The sequence below is a fragment of the Halichoerus grypus genome, chromosome 2 (assembly GCF_964656455.1).
Source record: "Halichoerus grypus chromosome 2, mHalGry1.hap1.1, whole genome shotgun sequence".
NCBI classification, from domain to species: Eukaryota; Metazoa; Chordata; class Mammalia; order Carnivora; family Phocidae; genus Halichoerus; species Halichoerus grypus.
In genome coordinates, this window is record NC_135713.1 from 177,518,327 (window position 1) to 177,538,210 (window position 19,884).

At 40.2% G+C, this 19,884-nt stretch overlaps 1 protein-coding gene across 4 annotated transcripts; it reads left to right on the top strand.

Annotated features, from left to right (window-relative positions):
• Window positions 1–361: 361 nt before the first annotated feature.
• Window positions 362–19,527, top strand: SRSF1 (serine and arginine rich splicing factor 1). Of its 4 annotated transcripts, XM_078064820.1 has the most exons (10): window positions 363–696; window positions 1,100–1,284; window positions 1,669–1,841; window positions 2,041–2,227; window positions 2,603–2,721; window positions 3,658–10,148; window positions 14,611–14,679; window positions 15,098–15,290; window positions 17,227–17,312; window positions 18,779–19,527. In XM_078064820.1, exons 1-5 carry the CDS (start codon window positions 503–505, stop codon window positions 2,623–2,625), a joined length of 762 nt encoding a protein of 253 aa, XP_077920946.1. In that variant the 5' UTR covers window positions 363–502; the 3' UTR covers window positions 2,626–2,721; window positions 3,658–10,148; window positions 14,611–14,679; window positions 15,098–15,290; window positions 17,227–17,312; window positions 18,779–19,527. The 4 variants fall into 4 exon arrangements, with proteins under 4 accessions (XP_077920961.1, XP_035961774.1, XP_077920946.1 ...); XM_078064835.1 differs by lacking the exon at window positions 2,041–2,227 and having other exon boundaries at window positions 362–696; XM_078064814.1 differs by having other exon boundaries at window positions 2,603–10,148.
• Window positions 19,528–19,884: the final 357 nt, after the last annotated feature.

A 19,884-nucleotide genomic window follows, 5' to 3' on the forward strand; every position in this document is an offset into this window, starting at 1 on the left:
CAAAGGCCGTTAAGCCGCAGAGCATTGTGGGACAAGGCTCAAGGCTAGGTTTCACCCAATGCTTTCAAGGCGCGGATTTGTTTTAAAACAGACTCATTCCTGGAAAAATCGACTATCTCTTAAGACTCGTCAGGGATTTGTAACCCCTTTAACGAAGAACCTGTGTTTAATTTTTACCAAACGGCTGGTCACTTCACTTGCAAACCACTCCGCAAATTGGGAACGCGAGGAACTTTTTTCTCCCTTCTCGCGGAGGGTCACGTCGCGCATGCGTGAGCGTACCTTTTGCAGCACCCGTTACGCTCTTGCGCGTGCGTACTGAGATCGAATAGCTGCTTCCTCCCGCTTCTCTTCCTCCCTCCCCCCATATCCGTGCGCCGAGCTGATAAAGGCGCCATTTTGGAGGGGCCGCGGGAGACGTGGTGTCGCTGCGGGCTCGCTCTGCTGTGCGCTAGGCTTGGTGGGAAGGCCTGTTCTCGAGTCCGCGCTTTTCGTCGCCGCCATGTCGGGAGGTGGTGTGATTCGTGGCCCGGCAGGGAACAACGATTGCCGCATCTACGTGGGTAACTTACCTCCAGACATCCGAACCAAGGACATTGAGGACGTGTTCTACAAATACGGTGCTATCCGCGACATCGATCTCAAGAATCGCCGCGGAGGACCGCCCTTCGCCTTCGTTGAGTTCGAGGACCCTCGGTGAGGCGGCCCGGGGCTTGCCGCCTTGAGGCAATAAGTTGAAGTAGTTGGGGAAGGCCTTGATACAGAGAATGGGGAGGTGGGCTCTTAGGTTGGGGGTAAGACGATATCGTCCATGCAGGAACCGAGTAAGGAGCCGAGTCGCTGTGGCTTCTCTGGTGGCTGGGCCCACGGACGTCCCCAGAGCGGACTCTCTCGGAGCGGGAAACTGAGGCGCCGAGGGCTGGTGTAGTGGTCGGGAGCCTGGCGTGCTTCTGGGTGGGGGAGGGGCCGTTCCTATTATGCAGCGCATGTGGGCTCTTCCACGCTGGTTGCGCATGTGCGGGGGCCGCTAGTTCCTGACTGAGTTAGCTGCCCCTCCCGGGCCTTATTCTTACACTTTTTGCTTTCTGTGATCACGCAGAGACGCGGAAGACGCGGTATATGGTCGCGACGGCTATGATTACGATGGATACCGTCTGCGGGTGGAGTTTCCTCGAAGCGGCCGTGGTACAGGCCGAGGCGGCGGCGGGGGTGGAGGTGGCGGGGCTCCCCGAGGCCGCTATGGTCCCCCATCCAGGCGTTCTGAAAACAGAGTGGTTGTCTCCGGTGAGTTTACTGTTCGTGAGGGTTGTTGAGAAGGGACAGGAACCACTTTTAAGTTTTTCCTTGAGTGACCGGTTGTGACAAATGCAAGTTTTTGTGGTAGGTCTTAAATTACTTAAGTTTCTTGGGTGAATTTAGTAAACAAGGATTAGTGTAGTGGAGGTATACCAAAACACTACTTACTTAACTTACCATTAAGTTGGATACCTAGAACATGAAGATCTTCACAGATAATTTTGGACTTTGGATTCCAGAATTTTAATAAACGGTTCTTTACCTAGGATCTTGAGTCTAATCATTTATTTCAAAGTAGTCTTTGTTCTAGTGTAAATTTTAAGTTTAATGTGAAATTTAGGGTGATTGGTATTGAAAAAATACTTTTTTTAGGACTGCCTCCAAGTGGAAGCTGGCAGGATTTAAAGGATCACATGCGTGAAGCAGGTGATGTATGTTATGCTGATGTTTACCGAGATGGCACTGGTGTCGTGGAGTTTGTACGGAAAGAAGATATGACCTATGCAGTTCGAAAACTGGATAACACTAAGTTTAGATCTCATGAGGTAGGTTTTACACTTACTCTTTTCTTTGGCCAGAATTGGATACAGTGGTCTTAACAGTGGAATTTAAAGGTAAGATTCAGGCAAGGGTGTCCAAGTAAAGTACCAGATTCCTGGTTTTAGTTACATTGTATTCGTTCAGCATGCCTGAAGACAGGTGAAAGCTTAGATCTTTCAATCGAAAGTTCTGTCTATTCAATAGGGAGAAACTGCCTACATCCGGGTTAAAGTTGATGGGCCCAGAAGTCCAAGTTATGGAAGATCACGATCTCGAAGCCGTAGTCGTAGCAGAAGCCGTAGCAGAAGCAACAGCAGGAGTCGCAGTTACTCCCCAAGGAGAAGCAGAGGATCACCACGCTATTCTCCCCGTCATAGCAGATCTCGCTCTCGTACATAAGATGATTGGTGACACTTTTTGTAGAACCCATGTTGTATACAGTTTTCCTTTATTCAGTACAATCTTTTCATTTTTTAATTCAAACTGTTTTGTTCAGAATGGGCTAAAGTGTTGAATTGCATTCTTGTGTAATATCCCCTTGCTCCTAACATCTACATTCCCCTCATGTCTGATAAATTGTATTTTAAGTGATGTCATAGACAGGATTGTTTAAATTTAGTTAACTCTCCATGCTCTTCAGACTGTGATATTGTGTAAATGTCTATTCTGCTCTGGTTTGTGTGAACTGGGATGTTGGGGGTGTTTGTGGTTATCTTACCTGGGGAAGTTCTTATGTTTATCTTGCTTTTCATGTGTCTTTCTGTAGACATATCTGAAGAGATGGATTAAGAATGCTTTGGATTAAGGATTGTGGAGCACATTTCAATCATTTTAGGATTGTCAAAAGGAGGATTGAGGAGGATCAGATCAATAATGGAGGCAATGGTATGACTCCAAGTGCTATTGTCACAGATGAAATTGGCAGTATTGACCTTATACTAAAAGGCAAGGGTTAAAAGTGATTATATATATATATATATATACATCTACCTTAAAACACTTGCAAACATCTTATGCAGTTATCTTTAGCTACAATTGCTTTGCTCTTTAAACCTTGGCAATTGTGGCAAAATTACATTGCCCATTTTGTAACAATTTATTTTGCTCCCTTCCCCCCTTTTTTTGTTTTAATAGGGACTAATGTGGGAAGAACTGGCTAATTTGTCACAGTGCTTAGTTACAACTGTTAATGTGTGACCTGCTGTTGGTGTACATGTGGGTACAGGGTGTCTTTAATTCCAACCAGATAGAGTATAATATCAATACTGCTAAATCTGCATGTCCTCTGTGTGACTGATATAGCGTTGCTATTTCATTTTTTTAAGACAAAATGAAAGCAGAATAGAGAATTCCAATGTATTGGTGTAGATAATCTAGTTGGGAATACTTTTAAGTCTCACCTTCCCCTTTAAACTAATATTCATAATTGACTCATGTTTAAAACACTTTAATTTACAAATTAAATTGCAGATGGGAGCATTAGGTTTAGTTTAGACTTAGGGTGGGTAGCAATACCAGTAAACTTCTCAACTACATAACTTTTTGCAACCACAAAACCTGTAATACGCTGTACAGTAACAAGTGTTGGCATTATCAGTTGAACTGTAAATATAAAATGCTTCTTCCAATTAGTCTCTATGATGATTAAGTTTCTAAAATTTATCTGAACACCATTCAGAAACTTGTTTTGGGGAATTTGATAGTTATTGATGTACATCTGTTAAACTGATGACAGACATAACTCATCATTCCCCAGAAACCTTTTTTGATTACAGTATCTAACATTTTGCCTCCTCTTTTTTGGTTTTGCTGGTTATAAAGGTTTGGATTGGAGAGGGCTCACTGGATCCCAATCCTTGGAGCTGGATCATTGGATTCAAATCATAATGTGGATAGGATAGGGAGGATGAATTACAAGGATTCATGGAGCGGGATCAGATTACCAGGAACATAGGAGTGGATTCCTGCCCCAACCAAACCGCATTCGTGTGGATTTTTTTTTTTTATTCAACTTAATTGGCTATTCCAAAGATTTTTTTTTTCCTATTTTTGACGATTGGAGCCCTTAAGATGCACGATGGAATTGTGTTTTGCATTTTTTGGTAAAAGGAGCAAAGCGAGGACCTGGAGATAATACGCTGGAGCAATCTCCTTGGAAGGATTCAGCACGAGTAGATGGTAAACATTTAAAGGGGAAAGGGGGGGTTTGTTTAAAATAGTAAATCAGTAAGCCACTTCTAAATTTAAAGAACAAAATTGGAGTTGAAGAATAAGTAGGTTTCCAATTGGCTATTGCCGTTTTTCTTTGAAAAAAATAAACATTTTTTAAAAAACTATGCATGGTTGTCCTTTTTCCTCTTCATGTAAAATTTTAACTGGGTGACTAGTTTATCAGTTAATACTTTGATAAGATTCTGTTATGTGTTAGTAAATTAGAGGTTCTTGAAAGGTAATTTCTAATAAATGGAATTGGCCATCTCTTACTGTTAATTATAAGTCTTTTGGGGGAGATAAGGTAAGAATAAGGCAATTGTGTATATAATATGGTAAATGGGGGGGTGATCTAGTTTCTGAAAGATAATCTTCCCATACTTTGATAAAGTGATTAAATTTTATAGATGTTTATTTTTTGGTGATCATCTAGACAACAGGCTTTTGTGCAGAATTGGGTAGTGACTAGTTAATGTTAACTTGGGGATAGCCTTTGAGATTTTAAAGCTTTTCTCAAAAATTGGTAAGTATTAAATGTTAAATTCAGCACAGATTAGAACTCTTAACACAAATTACATTTTTTCTGAAATGTGAGTAATACACTAGAATTTTAACTGCTTATTTATTGTTAATAAAAAGCTGGGCTTTAGAATTTTGCCTTGCAAACCCTTCTCAACCATAAGATTATTCTGTATCCAAAACATACCAAAGCAGTGATTTATATCTTAGTCTGCTAGTTCTTGTATTTTTTTGATAGGCCCTCGGTGCTAAATTTTCAGTGAGTTGGGGGAGGAGATTTTTACTTAAAATCCTTAATCTTTTTCTTTTGATTTCCTCATAGCTAGTCAAAACCATCAAAACACTTTTTTCTGCACTCAAAAGAAATAACTAAGTCTTAACATTTGCCTTGGATGCTAATCAGAGTTGGAAGCTGAATTTAAGACCACTATGCAGGTGACATAATTTGAAACCTAGGAAAAACTAGACATAATCTTGATAATAGAAGAAATGGGCCCCAGTAGATAAGGGCACATTTGCATAAGGGCACCCAACCAAAACATTTAGATGAACCTTGTGGAATGTAAGGAGGAAGAGAAGGGACATTAAGTTCAAAACTAAGATTCCACTTACAAGTAAACTTGGTTTAGATAAGGAAGTTAGTTTATGCAAGAATTCAAAATACAATGTTCAAGAAGTGGAAAGATCTTTACTAATTAAAGCCGTTTCATGTATAGGATATAAGTATTTTTAAATTTTGGAAAGGTTAATGTGAGCTAGACTTAAGCTTGTGTTCATTGAATGTGTTGGAAACCAGACCAAGATGAAAATTGCCTTCACTGAAGATTGAGTGCATTTAAGCTAAGTTAAAAGCTGTGTTCTACTAAAAAATTTAGTAGTCCAAATCTCAGAATTGAAGTGAGATAGAAAAGATCTGATAATAAGCTGTCTGAAGATTAGAGGACTTGGCTGCATATTTATAGAAGGTAGATGGGCACTGGACCAGACAGCTAAAAGCTGTGAGGGCAGATGCAGACTTTTTTCAGTCTTAGGAAATGAACCCTAAACCTATATCCATTTTGGCAGCTGTTAGAAGAAAGTTGCACTGTTCTGGAACTTAAAAAGTAGCCCTGAATTGTTCCCCTTTTCTCTCCCTATTTATGTCCCCTTAGAATAGTGTAGGGAGCCTATAATTAGCTTGTTATTTTCTAACCAAGGAAAAACTTTTAAGAAGCAATTATATTTCATAACGTCAGATTGAATAACCCACCTTGCTGTTCAGCCCACATCCTTCTGGAAACAAAAGGTAAGAAACCCATTTTCTGATTCCTAATTGTTTGGGATCTGAATTTTATTTTTAAAATTTGTTTAATAATTTTTTTAAAATACTGTATGACCAGATTTTCCTTGTTAAAAATGTTTTTCCCCTAAGTTTTATATCTTCATAAATTGAGTGCTCCTGTGTCCACTTATTGTTGTGTTTAAGTTTGGTATGATTCTAGAATTTCAGCTTTCTCCGTTTTATCTTTGAAACCTCTTGCTCATTAGGACTGATGTGTGTTTTCTGTGCAGATGAATTTCTTAATGTGTCTTTTCACTTTGTATATGAAGTTGTACTGAAATTATAAATTAAGTTCTGTGTATGTATATACCGTAAATAGTATTAAAAAGAGACTATTAGGCTGAAGTTTTGTTGTAACAACCAGTCTTTGGTTTCATTTATTCCATCCCAGTATGAAGATTGCAAAGGCAGAAAACCGGTTCACAATCTCTTATCCAAAAAATTCTGAAAACAAAATTTGTTGTTGAATGTGAAACCTGACCAGAATTGATGCCTTCATTTTGCACTTACTGGGACTGCACGGTCCTGCAGAAATACTGAGGTTTCGTTACACACTTGCCATAGGCTTTGCTGGGGGTGTTAGATGGTACAGAGTCTATATATATATACACACCATACTTTATTTTATTATATGAAGTTCGAATGGCTCTGAATTTCAAATACACCTGCCCCCTTGAGTTTGGATAAGAGATTATAGAACTCTGTAGGGCTAAGCTTCATGTGAGTGAAAACCTGTTAAAGTGTGGATCCTTTCTTAATGGAGATCTAAGTTTCCCGTCTTTTTAGGCTGAAGCAGTCACGAGAAAAAAGGTATGACCCACATTTCTTTATATTCTGTTGCTATAGTGGACTCACAGTTGTACTCCACTGAAGGAAATACTCTACCATTCTAGTGTATGTAGGGGTATATTCAATTCTTTAGGGGTAATTTTTTTTTCAATACTTTACAGGAATATTGATCAATATCTATAGGAGAAGCTGGGATTGGCATGAATTGATGGAAATATAAGGGAACATCCGAATAAATAATAATCCTGGCAAAAATTTGCTTTAAATAGGGGCCCAAGAAGTTGCGGTTATACTTAAACCAGCACTTACTCCTGTGATTGAGGACTTTGGGTATGCATCTTGGTAACTTCAAAAGCTATACCTGAAGGTGGTTGTGATTTTGTAGGAATCAAGGAATTTTTCTATTAAAGCACTTGGTGCTTCTGTAGTACCCCCCAAAAATAGTCTTTTCATGTAGAAGTTAATAGGCAGAAATAACCTCATAGTAAACATTTTAGTAAGTTCCTTCAGCTGGATTATTGGGGAGAGAAAATTTATGCACGCCTTTGCATAAGGAGTTGCTGTTTTAGATAGGTGTACAAAATGACAGATGAAATAATACTTAAGATCTTGAGTTCAGCAGATTCTGGGTGTTTGTCTTTATCTCTTAAGTACAAAGGAGTTAACATTGAACCAAGTTAAATGTCTTAACTCCTGCTACCTTGTGACTTAGTCTATCAACTGTTGATAGAACTATAAATGTGAAGGTAGTAGAAATTGAGAACCTGTAGAATGCTGTACTCCTCTTCACCAAATACGAGCAAGACAACTTAAAGGGATGCCAAATGTCTAGTAAGTTCTTGTTTTTTCAACCATGGTCTGTTCTACTCCGCTATTGGAGTAAATGCTAGGGAAAACCTTGTAGCCACTAGAGGGAGCTATTATATAATAAGTAAACCAGGAGAGTATCCCTACTGCAAAGAATCCCTAAAGCAAGGTGGAAACCAACTATCTTAATTCTGTCAGCTCCAAAGTTAGGTGGGGTTTTTAGGGTGGGTAAGTTTTCTTCCTGTAATCGAACCTCTGCCTTCTCATCTGTTGAGTAAGGATGCATTTAGGTCTTGAACAGAGCTTTTAGTACTGAACCTCTAAAGAAAAAAAAATAGGTTCAGGGACATAGGAGAAAATGCTGAAGACGTGAATCTACTTGTTGTCCTGCCTCCCCTGTACACCTACAGGTACGGATCAGTAAGGCCAGAAGTGTAAGAATTGGGTACAGGAGTAGATGTGCTGCAAATGGCAATCTAGGCATAAAATTGATCTCAGGAAAAACGAAAATACTTTCAGAGATCTTTGTCATTTGTTTTTATGGCATGAAACATTTCTGGAATCTTCTCAGCATTACTAAAATACTTAATGAGTGTTAGTTAAAACCCTGCTTATTCATCAAGTTGACTGTATATTTTTGTTTTCTAGGCCTTGCTTAACTAGGCACAGTATCTTGTGATCAGAAAGTCCATACGCATAGTTCTCTTGTCATGTTTAGTTAATGCCATTTTATATTAAGACAGCTGAAAATTTTTGGGAATTAACACTTGAATATTTGTCATTTCCATCATCGCCTTCCCTATGACCTTACATTGGCAAAAAATGTAAAGGACACAAACCTCCTGTTTGAATTCACTAAAAATACTATTGAAGTTTCTTAGGCACACTTGATCTAATTTCATCAAGAAAATGGTATGGTAGTACTCTCCTTAAAACATTAATGTTAGAAACTTGTCTGCTTTGAAGAATAGGATACTAAGAGCAAATAAAAGTATTTTTCCAGGAGAGAGAAGAAAATCAAGTTCACACAGTAGAGCTTGTCTGACTGACATTTTCTGTGGCAAGTGAGGCCACAGAAGGTGGTTGCTGACTACCAGGCTTGGTGCGAATTGGATTGAGAATGCTCTAGATTGGTTATTTCCTATCCTTAATCCTAGGAATGTTAGCTATGAGGTCTCAATTTAACTTGTGAAGAGACACTCTAAAACCAAAATTGTACAATTGAAAATCCACCATTCCCTTTGTAAAAGAAAAAGGCTAAACTTGGAGATTGTAAAGTGCCAGGGGCATGGCAGGATTGTGTCCTGAGTTGCTGAATTTGGGGAGCCTTAACACCTGAAGTTTGGGATAAGCTTTCAAGTTGCAGCAATGATGGTTTAAAACAGGAAGAGACTGCTGCATCTGGTAAACAGAAAACAACCTACAGCCTTTAAATACGACTTGGAAGTCCTGGGCTGAATCTCTTCTGCCCTTAAAGTGGCTTGCTTAGAAATGTGACTTTTACCATCTACTGTATGGTCAGTGAATGCCAAGTGTGGTTAGAAATTCATTAATATCTTCATCCCAAACCATAGCTGTCCACCAGCTACTGTTGCTAGGGTATTTTTTTTTTTTTTTAATGAAAAATTATCTTCTCACTTCTACTATAGTTACTTGAAACCTCAATGCTTGGAGGTTATTCTTAGAAATATGGCAGCTGAGCCCTTTAGTAACCTAGCCCCTAGCCTACCTCTGTAGTCTCATCTCTAGCCCTCCCCCTGATAAACTCCATATCCCAGGACTTGACATTCTCCAGCATTTCTTATATTTGGTCCTACTGTTTTCTTCCTCCTGCAATGCTATCTGCTCATTTAGAGAAGTATAACTTAACACTGGATAGTACCTCAAAAATCACCTCCTGGAAACTTAATACCTACCATACAGACAGAATCATTACTTTGTGTGTGGACACAGACTTGTGTATTTTATTCTAGTATAGCCATGTCACTTAGCTTGCTTGCTTACACTATCCAGCCATCTATTTCAACTTTCTTGCATCATGAATTTTTATTTTCTGAGGAACCAAGAGTGTCTGGCACAATAGTCACTATAAGAACTCACTTAAGAGAAAAAGCACTATTGGTTCTTCCTCTGTTCCCAGAGTATTGCTACTGTATTTTAAAACTGCCATTCTGCCTTGATTATCAGTGAGTTGTTTATATATCTGTCTTTTCTAACAGGTCATAATCTTTCTTCCTCCCCCTTCCAGGTACATAGCACAAAATAGCTATGCACTGAATAGACACTCAAGATAATTATTCAATTGCTTTGGAAGAGAAACCTAGAAATTTGAATTATTTCCCGTTCTGAATATCTTGAATAAGTAACCAGTAAATATAGGTCTAAATTTTTTTTGTGTCTAAGTTGGGAATAAATCTTTAATATTTGTTGTGTAGTAGTAGAAGTTAAATATTTGTATGTAACATTAAAATATCATTTTCCATTCTGTGACCTCCTGGAGTGTTTCTAGTTATTTTTGGAGACTTTTTTTTTTTAAAGGAATTTGAATTACAGAATAAATCAAGAGTGACGTCCACATTTTAAGATGTGAAATGTTGATTAGCAGTACAGCAAGCACACTACAACAAAGAAAACTAAAAATGGCTCCTTTGTCCTCTAAAACTAGGTACTAAACTTGCACCAAGGTCATAGTTAAGTTCTATGACTTTTTTTTTTTAAGATTTTATTTATTTGACAGACACAGAGAGGGAACACAAGCAGGGGGAGTGGGAGAGGGAAAAGCAGGCTTCCCGCTGAGCAGGGAGCCCGATGCAGGGCTTGATCCCAGGACGCTGGGATCATGACCCGAGCCGAAGGCAGATGCTTAACGACTGAGCTACCCAGGTGCCCCTTAAGTTCTATGACTTTCTGTATAACCAGTTCTTAGCCACAGTACCATTGTATCTACGACTTGAACTGTAGTTTTATTTGCCACATCGAAATGCTGTTTAGTTTTATGTTCCATCTCCATTTGCCATACCAGCATACTTACCTGTGTACCCAGATTCATTACTAAAGTGTTTTAGCTGGTTTCACAGACTCCAGTATCCATCCTGGCCATCAAGTCTGATCTTCCTAAAACATTGTGTCAACTCCCCTAATACAAATCAACAATGGGTTATAGTCTACCTTTCCAACTTACCACTATTCTGAATCACATCTTCCCTTGCTCTGGTTGGTCTGGTAAATACTGACCATGCTTGTTTTTGCTTCAGTGTGTTTGTAGGCATTTCTTTCTCTCCTCTCACTTAGCAGTCACCCTGAAGTTTCAAGTCCTGATCAGCCTCAGTTAAACTAAATTCCTGAAACTAAAAAGTAAACTTCTAAGCCCATATAATAGCTCTCTTCTCTGATGCATTTCACGATCTTTTTTTATTACTGTTGAAAGTTTCATGTTAATTTTTCCTGCCCAGTGAGGTTTCTGTAGTATTTGTATCTCCCATTCAGCCAAATGCAGTGCTGACAGTTAATAAGTGTTAAGAGATGGAAAGAATTTTTACTCCTTAAAAGCAACACAATAGAACCCTGTTCACAAACTTTTGGGTAACTGGGTGGATTATTAGAGAAAACAATTCTGATCTTAATACTGCATCAAATAATCCCTCCTCAGATGTGATGCTAGGAAATTCAAATTTAAATGCTAGCCTAAGGGTGCCTGGGTGGCTTAGTCTGGTTAAGCGGTTGAGCATCCGACTCTTGGTTTCAGCTCAGGTCATGATATCTGGGTTGTGAGGTTGGGCTCTGTGCTCAGCCCAGAGTCCACTTGGGATTCTTTTCCCCTCCTCTGCCCCCCTCTTAAATAAATGCTAGCATAAGCCATGTATGATGGGGGAAGTAAATGCCCCAAAGATGAGTCTTGCAAAGTCAAGAAGAAAGTTGGTCTTTTGCAAGCTGTGCATACTTTTTGAGTATTGATCATCAAGAATTGGTACTGTTGTCTAAGAGTAGAGTGGTTGGTTCCCTCTTGCTGCTTCCTCCTGCGTCTCCTTTTTACATCATTCTTAAGCATGATTCTCAACAGAAGAAGCCTTATATTACTTCCAAACCTAGTGGTCATACCTCAATGAGAATTCCTGCAGATTGGGGGTTGGATTATTCTGGTTCTTTATTAGTGAAGACATGGGACACTCCGGTGGCATCATAGGTGAAGGCATTGATAGGTGGAAATTAATACAGAGTTGAGAAAATGGGTTAGTGTATTTCCTTGGTTTGGGAGTCAATGAATGTGACTCCAGGACTTTGACCCTGGTTACTTAATTGTCTCAAAGCCAAGAGACTCAACAAACCTTCCTTCCCCCACACACATACCCTATAAGCATCCCCATTACTTTTATCTCTAAATTTTCCACCCCTTCATGGTCAGCTAAAGGCTTAAACATTCTTGGACTAATTGCACTATATTTCTGATTTGCTTTTCTTCATGTTTATATAGCGTCATGTATAATGTATGTATTTGCATATTGTATAGTTTCATGTATATGTGTTTCGCTTCCCCTGGGTACATGGTAAACTCTGAGAGCAAGCGCTGTGTTAACTTTTTGACACTTATTCCAAGATGGCTGGTATGCTAATGCACACCTTAATGTTTATGAATAAATAATGTTCATGAAATCCTAGGCGGGTGCATTGCATATCTTAGATAAAGTAGTATGGTCCTCCAAACATTGGGCCTATTTCCAAAGTAGTGGCTTCAGGGTTCATGCCCTTACTACTTTTTTAATGGAAAGTTTTAAGGGAAAAATGCAAGGGCATAAGACAAATACCTTATTCTCAAGGAAAGTAGTAGCCAACGTCCATGAGATAACTGATTCATTTTAATGCTCAGCTGATATTAGCCTCATTTTGCGGTTTGAGGAAATAGGTTCAAAGATGTGAAAGTGACGGGCCCAGAACTTGAATCCTTGTGACAAATTTATTTTACTACCATTCTTTTTTAAAAGCCAGCCTTTTACAGCGGGGTGGTTTATAGGGGCAAGTTAAATCTTTGACTCGTGAACATCACCTGTAATATCCACCTGATGCCACCAGGGTGTCCCATGGTGCTGTCTTTGATCGTATTCCTACCCGGGTTGCTGGAGGCTGTTTTGAAGCAGGAGTTCATTTAGACTCAGTGGCCGAGGCCCAGAGCTCAGCAGCAAGGAAGTGGGGTGTTCAGCTCCCTGACTTCTAGTATGCAGTACTGAGCCAGCATCAGAGATGCCCTTGCCCTCTTTTAACCCTCTTTTAACCCCTCCAGTCAGGCTGGCTTCACAGGACAGCAGGGCCTGGCTAGCAACTCTTAAGTAGGCAACAGCCCCACAAAGGAGAGTAGCTTAGAAAAGACCCCATGGATGGGTAAATGTCTATAAACATATGCATTTGCTCCGGTAGCTGAGTACAACACACACATTTATACTAGTAAAATTGATCCACGAGAGAAAGATTGAATTGCTTTACTTACCACTCTAGGTAGAAGAATTTTAAAAGACAATGTGTGTGAATTCCCACTTTTCAGTTTGCAGTAAAAATCTACTTAGTCCTGAGTATACAACCCCTTAGGCTTGAGTTTTGATACTCCACAATCCTACATCATAATCTTTGGTGTCAAAACTGTCACGTGGGAACTAATGAGGTGAAGTCTCCTACTTTGTATTAAAGAGCACAATACCCTCTTAAATTTTTTTTTCTTCCAGCGCTCTTTAAGCACTTTGTACAAATGTCTAACTAGTCTATAATTCTCAAGTTTTGATTTCTCTACTGGAAGAGATCCTTAAAGTATCCCCAGTGACTAGTACGGTTCCAGGCATTTTCATATAGGTGTTCAATAAATACTTGCATACTGAAATAGCAAAGCCTCCATAATAGTTACAGGATAGTTATACATATGAACCATTTCTCTAAGGAAGAGAGTCTACATTAGGGATAGGGAGGTCTTTGATGTGTCTTTAAGATGATTAGAAACCATTATGAACTGGGGAAGTAGTCCCTGGGGTGTCCTGACTGGCCTTTCGAAATCTGAAATATGTTTTTCTGGGTTGGAATTAGCACAGCCTGAATTTGACCTTACCCATGCAACATCTAAGACTGGGTGTTCACCACGGCTCTTAGAGCCACTAGGATAGACTTACTAAATTAGAGTAAATGTTACTGATGGGAGATGTCGGGTTGGTAGTGCCCTTTCCCCTTTCTGCTCCCTGCCTACCCAGGTGTGTTTCCCTTCTCAAATTCCTGTGGTTTTTCAGGAAATCATTGGAATAAATCCTAAACCTACCTATAGTAGTCCAGCATCCTTTTCAATTTTCTCATCTCTTCAGTGAGAGAGCTAATCACAGATTATAGTACCAATTTAGACCCTTCCATGTGCTTTGCTTAAGTGATTAGAGTAACTGAGCTAAATTAAATCTATCAAACAGGGGCTTCCTCAGCCTTCATGAATTTTGCTGAGTGTACTATGTAAGGGACTGGATGAATGACTGTAGGAATAAAGGTTATCAGTTCCAATGCAGATGGTTCTAATGTCCTTGCGAAGCATCACTGAGGGATTTTTTTTCATCCAGTATTATGCATCTAGTTCTAATAGATTGGTCTGAAGATGCTCTTCCATATGTGAAGAGTAAGTATATTACGCCTTTACTATCTAAAGTGCAAACTACTAAAGGCAGAAATAATGTGTATCCTAGAATGCCTGTTTCTGGGATTACCTTACACCCAATGCTCAGGCAGCATTTTCACGGTTTGGATTGACTACTTGCCATCTGCTCTCCTGAGTATTCACTGCTGAATGACAGAGGAGAGAAAGTGAAAGGAAAGGTGCAGTGGGAGAGGAAGCTGGAAAAATAAGAGGAAACAACTGGGAGCTGAGGGGGGCTACTTAATGTAAGGTCAGTAAAACAAAAAGCAGAGGACAGGGTCAGGCTTTGGGGGTAGAGGGCTAATTTGCTTCTGTGAACTAGTTGAGGAGAGCCTTGTATGCTTTGTTTAAAAGACTAAAGTTACTTCAGAAGAAAAGTCTAGAATCTGACCCATCTTCCCTGTTTACCATAGTAAATCGTTCAAGTCAAAATCGACACTGTCCTCTAGGAATTCTGGTCTTTGTTCTTCAATTCTAGGAAAGAGCTTCCTGCTGCTGCTCCCGCAGTCAAGGGTGCAATGCTTCCAGTAGTGTTTGTGGATAGCTGGTAAGCTTGATGTTTTATTCACAGCTTCAGGGGTAAATGCTGAGTACAGCTGTTGTCCCTATGTTGAGCTTGAACAAACAGCTTGCCAGGTTCCTGCACCTGCTTTTATGCCTGGACCCAATGACTGAACTTTAGGCAGCGTCTAGTTCAGAGACTTCTCAGGGTCAAGAAACATCTTTAAAGGAGTGAATTCCCTCCCCTGTAGCCTTAGCCAGATTTTATGCGGTTCTGGCCTTGTGTTGCCATCTTTTGGCATTGCTTTCTAGAACAGAGCAGCCTTCCTAAAGCTTAGTCTAGATAGTCTTTTGATGTCTTATCTGTGTCTTCGCTCATCACTGCTCACTTCCGTCACACAGGGAACATAATGCATCAGTTCCTCAACACCTGTTTCATTATTCCCTGTTCCCTTTCTTACCAGGAATGGAGGGATCCTCAGCAGAACATCAGATTGACCCGATGAGCCTTTTTCTTAATTCTAGGCCTATGAAAGGGAGAAGAAGGATTAATGACTCAGAAAGAGGGAACCATAAAATCCGCATATACTAATATGCCAACTCTTAAGATTTTAAGAAACAAAATCCTTCCTGAACTCTGGACTACCCCTAAATCTGGTGTGAAGAAATTACTAAAGATGTGTATCTATTGGGGTTTGGGTAGAGAATATTCACTTGATTTATGTTTTTGCTCTGCCCCTCCTCTTCACAACATTTGGACAGGCACTAATAAGTAGTTATCTTTGCAAATGAATAGTTTTTCTGATAATGCAGATGGGTAGCACAATTCTGTTCAGTGTCATTACATCCTTCTTTCAACCAGAGGAATGTGCTTGGGGTGGAGGCTAAAGCCACTGAAAAAGAGGTTTATCTCTGTACCAGAATAACTGTTTGCGTAAGGATTTAATTTATGTTTTTGAATATTAGCATGATGTAACTGAGCTAAGCTTTTAGTCTGGTTCAGGCCCACCAAGTTTGTGTGACTTGTTAGGTATCAACTTTTTTTTCAAGCTTAGCCATAACCCTGAGCTTGGGGCATCTGAGGGCAGGGAGGAACAGGTGGCCAAAGGAGAAATGTTGGTGCCTGAGAGTATGTTTTCCAGTTGTATTGAATTTCTTACGTGGTGTATTTTTGACCTGTCTTAGTTTCTTTCCTTCTGTGTCCTATGCTATTTTGCTTGCTATTTGTTAGATGTCCTCTGTCAGCCATTCAGGAGTTATAAAATGGAAGTTAGTATTTCTACTCAAATGTTTTGTGGATAGAACCGATAGGTTGAGCATTGATTTCTGGTAGCTTCTTTCTAGTAGAACAGTTAAACTGATAAATGCGTTTCCATGGCTTTGGACTTGTTTTTGGCACCTTGGGTATGTGACCCTTCTTAGAAACTGTTTTAGGGGTGCCTGGGTGGCTCAGTTGGTTGAACCTACTTGAAAGAAAGAGAGAGAAAGAAAGGGAAAGAATCGTGTTTTAAGACCCTCAACTACCAGCTGATCTAGATGTCTACCAGGAAAATGGGTAGATTTGCTTCCTGTACTTTTGTTCTCTGTGACTTTCCAGCTGTCAAGGAACTTAAATAGGTATTCAGACGTTGTTTCCCCTTCCTCACCTTACCAGTTAAAGCAGAAGTAACTAGTGATGACACTTTAGGGGGTAGAATTGAAACACAAACCCAACATCTGACCACATGGGCCACAGGCAATTGGTTTAAGCCCTTAGTGTGGTTATGAAGTTGGGGTGGGCTGCAGGAGGGGTGGGGAGATTACTTCTGCTTTCCTCACAGAAGCTTCCCTGGGTGGTGGTGTTTTTGTTTTGATTGGGGGGATGAGGGGGGTGTTCCCTTTGGTAAAATGTACTTCCTTTCCTCCTCCATTGCATTGAGGCTGGTAATGAAGGGTAACATTTCTCTCTGGTCAGTGTTTTTGTTTTTGTTTTTGTTGGTATTTGCAAATATGGCATTCTTGGTTTTTACTAGTAGATTGGTTCATTGTCAGTTCTAGCTTTTTTTGCATGAAGAATTAGTCCATTAACTTGCCAGATTTGAAGGCTTTTCTAACTTCTTTGAAGTAGATCTTCCCTGCTGAAAGTTTTGGATTTGATTTGTTTTCAGTTTGTTGAGGAGTCTTACTTGGGGACAGGTAATTGACAACAGCAGAGATGTTTTCTATTCCTAGGATTCTAAATCTAATTATAATCCTTAGTACTCACAGATTTTAAAATCCTCTCCAAAATAGGAAGGAAATACCCTGTTGCTTTCTAATGTTTGCTAAAACTTGCCTTTGAAGAGCTGATCATTTTTTTTTTAAGTATTTAAGTAATCTCTACACACAATGTGGGGCTTGAACTCACAACCCCAGGATTAAGAGTCGCATGTTCCTGGACTGAGTCTGCCAGGCACCCCTAGAAAAGCTGATCTTAACAGTCATCGTCCTTTGTCTTATTAGCCTTTTGGCCACTTACCTTAGGGCTCTTTGGAAGAGGTGTGGGGGTGGGGGATGCCTTGGTGGCTCAGTGGGTTGTTTGACTCTTGGTTTCTGCTCGGGTCATTGTTTCCAGGTCTTGGGATAGAGGCCCATCAGCTCCCTGCTCAGAGGGGAGTATGCTCAGGATTCTCCCTCTTCCTCCCCCAACCCCCGCACCAGGTGGGTTCCTGCACACAGTGACTCTCTAAATCTTTAAAAAAACGGGGGGGGCGGGATGAGGCATGGTAAAAAATACTGGTCACTTTGAAAGAAAGAGGAATAATTAACTGGCATCAGTTATGCACCGTTCCCAGCCCCAAAATTAATCTAGAACCACTAAATAGCACCAAAAAATATTTACTTAGCACTTGTTATATTAGAGGAAATGTTCTAAGCATTTTATGTACATTACTCATTTAATTCACAAGTCACCCCTGTGAGATAGGTATTTATTTTGTCCTCATTTTCCAGATGAGGAAATGAGACCCTGAGGTTAAGTGACAGGTTATACAAGCTGGGGCAGAGGAAATGGGAAAGAGGAACCTAAACAAGATGGGGAGGGGATCTGAGTTTTATTTGGGTGGATATAGGCACACTTTTTTTTTCTTAGGCACCAAATTTTCAGTTCTCATATCCGAAAGTAACACCATTGATTCAACCACTGAAAGTTGTTTACAATAATCGGGATGAATTTACTGTCTTTAGACATTCCTGGTCTTTTGACTGGGCCCCAGTATGGTCTATGGAAGCTGGCTTGTGAAGGGGCTCATTTGTTTGTAGTTAAGGATATTGACTGTCCTAATGCCCCTTCTAAGGATGGAGTCTTTGATCTTACTGGTTTCATTATATTCCTCAAAACATTTGGAGCTGATTATTTTTGAGTAATTGTTCCAAACTTTTAGATATTTTCCCATTGGAAAGTATCCTAAGGTTTAAAATTTCATCTGAATTTAAAAGTTATTAAATTTTCTTTTTAAGGGAGAGTTTGGGGAACAATCAGGAATTCTGGTTTCCTTTCATGGATAGAGATAAAATTAGCCGTTTTCCTCAAGAAAAGTGATACTTCTGAATCCCAGCGCTTTAGTAATGAGAACTGGACTCTTTTCACTTGACCTTTACTTCCTGTTAGTGGGAAAACCCCTCTCCAGAGGTGCTGGGAGAAGATTGCTGGAGAAGGGTTTCTAGATCCCAGAATAAGAAGTTCAAGAGAGTCCAGCAATATTGTCAGTAGGATAATGGTCTCCATAAGTACTAGTTTTCATTATCCTTAAGCTTCATTTTCAACACAATTTGAAAGGCAGCAAAGTAGGAGAGGCTAAACTGGGGAGGAAGAAAACTTAGTAGTTGAATTACATAGACCTTAAAGTGAATGTGTGTGCAAGAAGCAGAAACTTGGATTCACTGAATGAAAATGAAGTAACAGGCAGTGTCCAAGGTCGGAACAAAGGTTTTAGTTTACCTAGTTAATTCCCTAGATTTACATCTTAGTTCACTCCTTATCTTGCATGTGCTTATAAACCTGAAACATTTTTTCTCCCCAAAGAGAGGAATGGACATTTTTATAGGAGACCTAGGGGCCACTGTAGCAGCTTAGCTGAGGGATGTGTGAGAAACTGTTCATCATTTTCTGTCCCCTCCTGTCTTAGGCTGACCTGGTCCTTGATGTGCTACCTGCATCTGCTACTGATCCATACTGCAGAACTTCTCATTCATCCCCAAGGCCTCCAAGCAATGTCCAATAGGGAATCAACTCTAAAAGGAACCAGACCAACGTTTCCAGCCCTTCATTCTGGTGACTGAGGGAAGGAAACAGTGGGAGGGGTTATACATGTGTAGTGGATGGAAGGGAAACACAGACTGTCAAATTACTATATCTCTTTAGTTTCTTTTGCAAATAGAATTCTGCAACCGTATTATTTCTATTGTGTAAGTATAGGGGAAGTTCAAGATGGTGACCTTGATTAGAATGTGTCTGGAGAGGAATAAATGGAGTGTATGAGATAAGAGACAGTTGGTTATGAAAGATGTTGAAGTCTTGAAATAATGTGACCATCTGAGGAATTTTTTTAAACCAGAGTTTATAAAAATATCACTGATACAGCCTGCCCCCTCATTTCCCGCCACAGGAGACTTCTTGGACTGGAGACACTTGTTTAATAATAGCTTGTCTCTGATATTCCCAGTAGCTACCTCCCTGTGAGGAAAGGATAGCAAACGTTCAGGACATCATCATACAAAGTTCCAGTAGCAGTGACACCTACGCGGAAGACTTGGAACTGCAAACAGGCTGGGGTCACCTCAGTGACATCTGACGCCGTCCAACCACAAGTTCGATTTTTGTTTTGTGGGGTGAGGGAGCAGACTGTACTAAAGGACTAAAATGATTTCTTGTCTATACTTTCTCACTTGTTTTTATTTTTTAAATTTTTTTTGGCGGGAGAGAGGGATGTTCGGGTAAAATTTCATATCCTATCTGGAGTTACGGGGAGGATGGGAAAGCTCAGCCCTTCACCCAAGAATAAGCCAGTAATGACATCTCGACGCGTGGGAAGTGTTTCCCTCAGCTGGGAGGATCTGAGGCTGCACCCCAGTGGGATTCCTTGCTAGAGTTGGAAGGCCACTCAGAGGTAGACGCAGATTGTAGCAGGAGTGCGGAGAGTTTGGCTGGGGAGGAAATATCAGAGGGGAGGGACATTCGAAGTCCCAGGGGCTTCCCCCAATTTGGAGGCGGGGGCTGTGCTGTGCATATGGG